The sequence below is a fragment of the Nothobranchius furzeri genome, chromosome 3 (genome assembly GCF_043380555.1).
Source record: "Nothobranchius furzeri strain GRZ-AD chromosome 3, NfurGRZ-RIMD1, whole genome shotgun sequence".
NCBI lineage: Eukaryota > Metazoa > Chordata > Actinopteri > Cyprinodontiformes > Nothobranchiidae > Nothobranchius > Nothobranchius furzeri.
Genome location: NC_091743.1, coordinates 5,022,736 through 5,032,058, shown reverse-complemented (window position 1 = coordinate 5,032,058; position 9,323 = coordinate 5,022,736). Strand labels below are relative to the sequence as shown.

The following is a 9,323-nucleotide window of genomic DNA, read 5'->3' as shown; positions in this document are numbered from 1 at the left end:
CTTCCCCGCCAGCGAGGTGACGTTCCATGTCCCAAAAACTAGTTTTCTTGTCCGGGGATTGGACCGCCAAGGCTCCCGCCTTGGTCTGCCACCCGATTCACATTGCACCGGACCCTTCATGTTCCTCCTGCGGGTGGTGGGTCCACAGTTGGACGAGCCCATGTATCCGGTTCGGGCTGGGCCCGGCCGGGCCCCATGGGCGAAAGCCCGGCCACCAGGCGCTCGCTCACGGGCTCCAACCCCAGGCCTGGCTCCAGGGTGGGACCCCGGTAACCCTCCGGGCCGGGTACTCCGACTCTTCGTTTTAACCGCCATGAAAGATCCTTCGAACCGTTCTTTGTCTCACCCTTCACCTAAGACCAATTTGTCATGGGAGGCCCTACCAGGGGCACTAAGTGCCCCAGACAACATAGCTCCTAGGATCATTAGGGCACTCAAACTCCTCCACCACGATAAGGTGACGGTTCAACCTTTCACCAAAATCTTGAATCACATCTATGTAGCGATGGGTGTTTTTGGCTGTGAAATATCTCCACATTCTACCTTTTAGAGTCCTGTTAAATCTCTCCACAACGCTGGCCTTTACGCTGCTGGCTGTAGCAAAGTGCACAATTCCGTGTTTCTTCATGAGGGCTTCAAATTTCTTATTAAAAATTCTTTACCAGAATCCATTTGCAATTTTTTAGGGATACCGCTGTCTTTCAAAACTGAAGCAAAAGCTTCTGTAACATCTTTCCCCGATTTGTTTTTCAGGGCTCGTACATAGGCTTTCTTTGAAAATACATCTATGACGGTTAATAGGTAATTAAAACCGTCATTTGATTTTGACAAGGCTTGCATGTCACATAAGTCAGCTTGAAACTGCTTTAGTGACCCTGAGACAAAAACCTTATTTCTCGGAAAATGAACTCTTGCAGGTTTGTGGAGTGTATAAGCGTCTTGTTCTGAGAGAAAATCACGAGCCTCGTCCGTTGAAACTTTATCCCCAATCTCTTGTTGTAAACCGGTTCTAAACCTTTCCACACCACCGTAACTGCCCTGATGTTTTGGTGAAAAATAAACCTTTTTCATTACCTCCTCCATCTCTGATGAATGGTTAAAAAAATGATGCATATTCATTTTCATTAGTCCTTTTTATTTCATAAATTGTACACTCTAATCGTACTGTAAAAACAGCCGTCAAATATAATGAATAAAATCTAAACACACACAGCCTAGTCAGAAATAAAATTTAATGACACTATAAAAAACAACCGTCAAATATAATGAATAAAATCTAAACACACATTGTGTGGCCTAGTCAGAAATAAAATCTAATGACACTATAAAAAAACAACCGTCAAATATAATGAATAAAATCTAAACACACACAGCCTAGTCAGGAATTAAATCTAATGACGCTGTAAAAACAGCCGTCGAATATAATGATTATAATAAAAAAATAAAGTTGTAGAAGAGACCCTCCACAGCTCACTCCACCACCACCCTGGACAGTGCGTCCAGGTCAGCTTTGGTTAGGCGATCGTACACCGGAAAAATGTCTTTGTGAATGGGCATCACAGCCCTGAATCCGTGCAGCTGCGTCACAGCCATGGTGAACAGGATCTCAGCGTCCAGAGACTGGAAGCCGTGGAGACTGAGAAAACTTTGAAGAGCCGGAATCAGTTTAGGTGTTAAAACCCTGCGAAAAATGTCCGTAAAGTGAAAATCGTAAAGTAATTCATTTTCAGCTACGTAGACATTCGTGTTGCTGTTGACTGGGGTGATCGATCTTGCATCCGTGGCAGATGGTTGGTAAGTGAGCTTTGATCGCCATGTTGACCAAGTGAAGAAGACCCATTTTCACACGGTCTACTTTGTCTTCTGAAAACACCCAGTCAGGCAGACGGTAAGGCTCCTCATCGGTGCTCTGGATGTCATGGGGTTGCACACCCTCCTCCTCCTCATGACCAGGCGGCGGCTCAGGGTTTGATGTCACTGAAGGTTGATCAGTATCTGTACTCGCAGGAGTCTCGTCGATCCAGGGCCTGAATGGTACGTTAGCAGAGACGTTCTCCGGAACCTCCATTATGGTGGGGAGTCGTGGTAGGTTATCCTCCGGAAAGCATGATGGCGGCGATGTGGGCCTCGGACTGCCGTTGTATCTCGGCGGTGATGAAGCCGTTAGTACCCAGCTCGGTGGCGGGCTCCATAGGTCATCAAGGGTCGTCTGATTGTAGAACCCCATCATGCTGATGCGTTAGATCGTCTGGATGAAATGGTTTCTAACTGTAAGCTCTTTATAACTAGTGCTGGGTGGGGGCGTGGTTTGATGATGCGACCCCTCCTCCTCCTCCTGATGCAGGTCACGTTAGTAACGGATTGCGAATACAGTTTGGACTTTTAACGTGATATCAGCTCTTAAAATAGCTGTTTCTGGACCAGAGGAGTGACAATGTGTCAAGTCATCTTTTTCATTTTTTGTTTTCGCAAACCTGTTTTGTGTTTTGTTTATAATTGTGAATAAATGAAAATAAACTTAAAAAAAATCTCTGTCATGTTTTTGTTCTGCTCAGCAATTAAACCAGGTGATTTCAAACAGCACAGTGAATTAACCCGGTTCAGTTACTGAGCAGAACAAAAACATGACATGGAGATGACTCGATGATGCCACAATATCACACCTCTGGTATTAACTAAAGTAGAGAATAGCTTCTGTTTTAGTTGTGTTGCATTGTAAGTAGAGGAAAGCAGGTGGGATTGTGAAAGACAAAAATCTTTCCACAACTATATTGTCAATAACGGTATAGGTAGGTACAATATCATATCTGTTTCTAAATACATCCTGATATGATCATATATATATATATATATATATATATATATATATATATATATATATATATATATACACACACACATTATGATTCCCTCCAAGCAACACAGACGCAAGTGATTTCTTTTACGGGTTTATTGGACGTCTTTTCATTGTGGACCTCTTCTGTCCTCCTTTCTTTAGACCTCTCTTAAACCGTGAAACTAAATACAGGATAGTACAATTAAAACATATACAATAATGTGCAATAAAATAAAGACAAATAAATACCTCGTTGGCTGTTTGCTTAAAACACAAAGGGAATCCATCTTCCTTTAAGTCCTTTTACTAGTTTCCTTTAAGTCCTTTTACTAGTTAGTTCTTTAGCAGTCCATTAGCTGTCTGCTTGTTAGCACTTCATCCAGGTTCTGTGTTCCTCACACCTGGCTTGTATCCATCAAATCAAGGGTGTGGCTGGCAGAGCAGCTCATGTCGCTTTTCAAAATAAAATTACAGGAAACACAACTAACCCAGTGTCTTACAAATGGGAAAATAAATAAATGAAGAAATAAACAGCAACTGCAGTTACACTCCCACCAAATCACACAAAACCCAGTGTGGGATTTCTAAGGAAACTTAGGGGCTGGTCAGACTTAATTACTTTCATTTGCTTCAATCAATGTAACAAGTTTATGTACAGGTCTGTCAAGGAACACTAGCTGCGTTTACATGTGCAAAATGTCTTTAATCCGATCATTATTCGGATTAGAAAATGACTGTGCACATGGGCCCTGGAAATTTAAATCCGATTATGTCAAGTGTTTACATTCGTCATAAATTTGATCGGAATAAACCATTTTGTCATGCGCAGATCGATCTATTACGCTGAAAAAGACCGTAGAAGAAGAAGTAGCAGACTTCCGCTGTAAACAAACATGGCTGCGTGTATGTAAAAATGGAGCACGACGATGTTTTTCGGAGCGTAATTTTATTTTTTGTCGTCACAATTTTACAAATACAAACTAAACTGTTTATAATTTTCCAGATGTTAAATAGGGGGAGACAGCAGGATGAAAATTTCTTAATACCAAGAACCGTAACTTTAGTCCCCCCTCCTCCTGCAAAGACAAGGAGCCACTGGATGAAAGTGAGGAGTAAAGACTGGTGGGAGAGGATTGTTCTTTTGGAGTTCACCGATCAAGAGTGGAAGCAGAATTTCCGCATGTCACGTGCGTCATTCATGAAACTTTGCTCGTTAATGGAGAGTTATATGGCTCCCGAGGACGTTACTGTGAGGGCTGCTGTTCCTGTCGTCATGCGGATTGCAGTAGTTCTGTATAAACTGGGTAGCTGTGCAGAATACAGAGTCGTGGCGAACCAATTTGGAATAAGTAAAAGCAGCATAACGAAGTTTGTTTACATGTTCTGCAAAGGCATGGTGCAGGGTCCAATCAAACAGTTGATCCGTGCACCAACTGAGGAAGAGGCAAAAGAGATAGCCAGACGGTTTGAAGCATCCCATCACATTCCACAAATAATGGGGCTTATCGATGGAACACACATTCCCATCCTTCCTCCTTCAGACGGCTACAAGGATTTTGTAAATCGTAAAGGATGGCCATCCTACGTACTCCAGGCTGTTGTAGATGACAAATTCAGGTAAAAATTACTACTCAATTACCTGCCATGTTCAGAAATAAATTAGTGGGGGTAGATTTTTCAGTAACCTGAGACCTCAAACTGCACCAAATTATTAGAATTACCCCTTCGTTTACAGCAAATCATGTGCACAATAAAGCAGTTTAATTTGTTTCATTTATTCCTCTCATGAAGGTTTTGGAACATCAGCTGTAAAATGCCAGGCAGTGCACATGATGCAAATGCCCTACGCCAGTCAGACCTCTTCAAAAGGGCTCATCTCCTACCCAAAGTAAGAAAACATGTTTTTGAATGGAGAGAGCCGCTTGAAATGACTGCTTGACTGGAGTTAAAAATACATCAATATGTGCTTGTAAATCACATATTAGTAAAAAATTACTTCATTCCCTTTTCTGTAACAGGGCATCAAGACCATTGGGGGGAAAGACACCAATCTTTTAATAGTTGGAGACCCTGCCTACCCACTTCTTGACTGGCTGATCAAAGGATATTCAAACTCACCTCGGCTGACTCCGGAGCAGGAGTCCTTCAACACCTACATCAGCTCAGTCAGGGTTGGAGTGGAAATGACTTTTGGATTGTTAAAGTCAAGGTGGAGGGTTCTGCTAAAAAGAAGTGACTTTCACTTCACCTTTGCACCGACCATGATTGCCACATGCTGTGCACTGCACAACTTCTGTCAGAATGAAGAAGATCAGGCCAGCAACAGCTGGTTGGAGGAGGCCTGTGATCGGGCAATTAATTTTCCTCAACCCAACCAGCCAGTTAATCTCCAGTGCAGCAGTTGTGGAAGCAGCACTAGAGAGGTGTTGACTACCTATTTGGCCACAACATTCCCACTCCGAACGGGACACCTACACTAAGTGTTTCTTGGTTCCAGATTTACAAAAAAAGTTCTAAGTTACACATTTTAAGTTCAGAAAAATGTTTCCCCAAGTACTGAAAGGCATTATTTCCCCGGTTTGTACATATTATAGCACAAGAACAATGAAGCATTACTTTGTGCTTAAAGCACTATTTATTAATCCATTCAATTAAATGAACATTCTGCTGTACTTTTTGAACTTGACAGCTAGTGTTGTGTGAATACTCCTGAGACTCGAAATTAAACATTTTCCAAAGCATTTAAAGTTAAAAAAAAAAAAAGCATATACAGCGCTTTTTCATGTGGTGAACTCTGTGGAATTTTTTTGTCATCTAGGTCACCAAATCAAACAAAACATAAATATAACATGTTCTGACCTCAGAAACGTTTTTTTTCTTCTTCACCTGAGTTATACTTCAAAAATACTGGAACATATGAAGAGTACTTTAAAGAAAAGTTTGTACTTAGCTACTATTGTGAACATAAATAAAGTGCAAAAATACGTCTCCAGAACATCTACTCTATATTACTCAAGTTTGCTAATGCACTGCAACTACCATGGGAAGTTGCAGAAACCAACATGTCACAACTGAATTGTTTAAAATAACATACTACAGAACAGAATTTCAAATTGTGAATATCATTTTAGCTCAAATCTTGTAGGGTGTAGTCAGAATTGTAATTATTACTGTAGTGTTGTGCATTTTGGCCAAACTCAGCCGACCCAACGTAGTTGCGGTAATGGTGCTGCTGAGAGGAGTATGGAGCTACTGGTGGTGGAGGAGGTGGACGAATGATGGTTCTTAGGCCATCCAAAAGGTGGCCGACGAGTCGCTCATTTGACCGGGAACTCTCTTCAATGAACCGTGTGACAAGACGCTCCTCTCTCTGCAGTCTTCTTTCCTGATGTTCTTCAACCCACCTATTTTGGGACTCTTGCATTTTTTTCATAAATGCTTGCTGTTCAGTCGACCAAGTGCACATAGCTTTGGCATATCCAGATGAGCTTGATCTTTTTCCTAAAAGTTAAAAAGAATTATAAGTGTGTGATATAGAAGACTGAATGTAGAAAAAAAATACACTGCCACCTATACAAAAAGAAAACATAGAATTATTGTGAAAATCAAACGTGGCTTTAGTGACCCCCAAACTAAATATTTAGTTAATAAGCTAAATGATCATTTTTTCATACTTAGGTATAAACTGTGACATTTATCAATTAATGAATAACATAGTAAAAATATTACATAGAAGAATAAACTCCCATTCATATTTCCTATAACAGTCCAAATAACCAAATAAACGAAATTTACTAGTGTTAATCTGGACTGGACATTTGGCTTTATAGCCTGCCATAGTCCCTTACTCAAGCAGTTAAACATGTGTCATCTCCAACAACAAAAAGCTATTATACTTTGACCTAATTTAGTCTCTCGAGCGATAACTTACTCTTTTTAATGGATTCACTAGATGGATGAGAACTGTCTCCTCCGTTTGTGGGCATCTGTTCAGTGGCTTCTGCTGCTTCGCTGCTGGATTCATCTGAATGACAAAAACCCAAGTCTGAAATTTGATATTCTCAAAAACGTTGTATGTTTTTTAAATGTGAGGTTTACAAACTTACCACTAATGCTATCTTCAGTAGCATCAAGGCTCTGGCTCACGGGTGTGTTACATCTGTCCACCACCTCGTCCTCGAACCCAACGTCCACGCCAAATAAAGGCACATTTGACAACGGCCTCGCCGCCATGAATTTGTCTATTGCGCGGTAGAAGGGAAAACTGGAAGGGTCGAACCCGCTTCTGCTGTTGTGATTCTTGGCTTTGTAGTACGCGGTCTTCAAACTTTTCCATCGGTTTTTTATCTGTTCAACCGTTCGATCGATCCCCGCTTCCTTCAAGCGTTCATGTACTTGAATGAATAACTCAGAGTTTCTAGACTTCCTACCATCAAGTCTTTCTACAATTTTTAGTTCTTTGAGTACATCCAGCAATGCATTTGTGTCCGAAACAGACCAGTTTTGTTTCGCACCCGCCATGTTTTCCGACTTCCGTAAACGACAACGTAACGTACGTAAACGTGTGACGTTACTGACATGCGCAGTGATGCGCAGTAGTCACTCGAGTGTTTTCATGCACCATGATCGGATTAACAATCGGCATAACCCAGCTGTCTCAATCGGAATGAAAAGTTGATCCGATTGAGTTTAATCGGGTCAGAGTATTCTGAATGGCTTGTTTACATGACGCATTTTAATTCCGATCAGGCTTTTATTCCGATTAAATGTGTCCATGTAAACGCAGCTACTGTTTTAGTCGTAGGTTTACCCTTTCCGTCAAATGTGGTATCACCAACCAACAATCTTACTTTTCTTACTTTTTCATCTAACCCTGGATAGACCTCGGCTATTCTGGCTAGTTTCCATTCATTTCGTGGTGCCTGCTCGTTCTGTAAAAGCACGATGTCATTCACCTTCATGTTTCTTCTGGTTTTCTGCCATTTTTGTCTTTGTTGTAAACTCAGCAGATATTCCCTTTTCCAACGAATCCAAAATTCATTGGCCAAATACTGGACTCTGCGCCACCTTTTTTTCAGATACAGGTCTTCTTTGACAAACTGCCCAGGTGGAGGAAAAATAATTGTTGACTTCATTGTAAGAATGTGATTTGGAGTTAAAGGTTCAGGTGCAGATGGATCATTCAAATTCTCAACTGTAAGCGGTCGGCTATTGACAATCGCCATAATTTCATAAAACAAAGTTCTTAGAGATGAACTGTCCAGTCTTTGAGCTGAATTGTCCAGAATGCTTGTGAGAACACTTCGAATAGTCCTAATCTGTCGTTCCCAGATCCCACCCATGTGGCTTGCTGCTGGGGGATTCATTAGGAATTCACATTTTAGAGTTTTGACCCTTTCTTCTTCCATTCCTTTTATGAGTTCTGCAAGCTCCCTTTTTGCACCAATGAAATTGGTTCCTTGGTCACATCGAAGTAGACGGACATTTCCTCTTATAGCAATAAAGGCTCTTAATGCATTGATGAATGCGTCAGTGGTCATATCGTCAAGCATTTCGATGTGTATGGCTCTTGAACATAAACAGGTGAGTAGAAGTCCATACCTTTTAACCTCTTTTCTTCCCTCTTTTACATAGATTGGTCCAAAGCAATCCATGCCAGTGTAGGTGAATGGAGGCATTGTTTCCATTCTGTCTTGAGGTAAGTCACCCATCTTTTGGGTTTCAGTACATCTTCGGTACTTTCAACACTTAACACATTTAAAGATGTGTGATGATACAATGCCACTGCTTCCTAGGATCCACCATCCATTTGCTCTGAGTTCATTTACGGTCATTCCACGTCCCTGATGATGAATCCTTTCATGAAAATGCTTGACAAGCAGAGAGGATATATGGCTGTCCTTTGGTAGTATTACTGGATGTTTTATGTGAGGATGTAACGCTGATTGATTTAAACGTCCTCCTACTCTCACAACTCCATCTTCATCCAAGGTGGGACTTAACCCTTTCAGCTTGCCGTACTTGGTTTTAACCACACCTTCCTTTGCTTTTAAGCTTTGTATCTCATCTGGAAATGCTTCCCTTTGAACCAGCTTGACGATAGCAATTTCTGCGTCTTTTCTTTCCTCCAAGCTTGTACCCTCATTGGTTCTTTGTTTCAACCTTTTGTGCTCCGCGACTCGTCTCTTCAATCTGGCAACAGCAAATTACTAATCTTGACCAGTCAGAGAACTTCTCAAAGCGCTCTAAAAGTGATCTGCTCTCCTTTGCCTTTGTGTTAAACACTGAAGCCCTGCAGAGTTCAGGATCATCATCTTGTACTTCTTCTATCTTGTATTTAGAAGCAGGTAGTTCATTTTGCCAGAGAAATGTTGGTCCTGAAAACCAGTTGGATTTCCTTAGTTCTTTTGCCATCAATCCTCGAGAAGCATGATCTGCTGGGTTATCCTCAGATGGAATGTAGGCCCATTGCTCAGCCTTTGTACTT

The 9,323-nt window shown here is 41.4% G+C and overlaps 2 protein-coding genes across 2 annotated transcripts; one reads left to right on the top strand and one right to left on the bottom strand.

Annotated features, from left to right (window-relative positions):
* The first annotated feature begins 3,671 nt into the window (after nucleotides 1–3,671).
* On the top strand, nucleotides 3,672–5,833 carry LOC139068825 (uncharacterized). Its single transcript, XM_070549127.1, has 3 exons — nucleotides 3,672–4,453; nucleotides 4,628–4,724; nucleotides 4,855–5,833. The coding sequence occupies exons 1-3, from the start codon at nucleotides 3,750–3,752 to the stop codon at nucleotides 5,314–5,316; spliced, it is 1,263 nt and encodes a 420-aa protein (XP_070405228.1). The 5' UTR covers nucleotides 3,672–3,749; the 3' UTR covers nucleotides 5,317–5,833.
* LOC129160213 (zinc finger protein with KRAB and SCAN domains 2) lies at nucleotides 5,453–7,610 on the bottom strand. The gene is made up of 3 exons (XM_054737383.2): nucleotides 6,943–7,610; nucleotides 6,768–6,860; nucleotides 5,453–6,337 (listed from the first exon to the last, which is right to left on the bottom strand). Exons 1-3 carry the CDS (start codon nucleotides 7,355–7,357, stop codon nucleotides 5,964–5,966), a joined length of 882 nt encoding a protein of 293 aa, XP_054593358.2. The 5' UTR covers nucleotides 7,358–7,610; the 3' UTR covers nucleotides 5,453–5,963.
* Nucleotides 7,611–9,323: the final 1,713 nt, after the last annotated feature.

Bases quoted from the DNA above. Each gene is read 5' to 3' on its own strand.
- LOC139068825 (XM_070549127.1), top strand. From the start codon at position 3,750: ATGGAGCACGACGATGTTTTTCGGAGCGTAATTTTATTTTTTGTCGTC. The intron at 4,454-4,627 runs GTAAAAATTACT...CCTCTCATGAAG, and splicing joins GTTGTAGATGACAAATTCAG to GTTTTGGAACATCAGCTGTA. The intron at 4,725-4,854 runs GTAAGAAAACAT...TTTCTGTAACAG, and splicing joins GGGCTCATCTCCTACCCAAA to GGCATCAAGACCATTGGGGG.
- LOC129160213 (XM_054737383.2), bottom strand. From the start codon at position 7,357: ATGGCGGGTGCGAAACAAAACTGGTCTGTTTCGGACACAAATGCATTG. The intron at 6,861-6,942 runs GTAAGTTTGTAA...TTTGTCATTCAG, and splicing joins TACTGAAGATAGCATTAGTG to ATGAATCCAGCAGCGAAGCA. The intron at 6,338-6,767 runs GTAAGTTATCGC...TTTAACTTTTAG, and splicing joins TAGTGAATCCATTAAAAAGA to GAAAAAGATCAAGCTCATCT.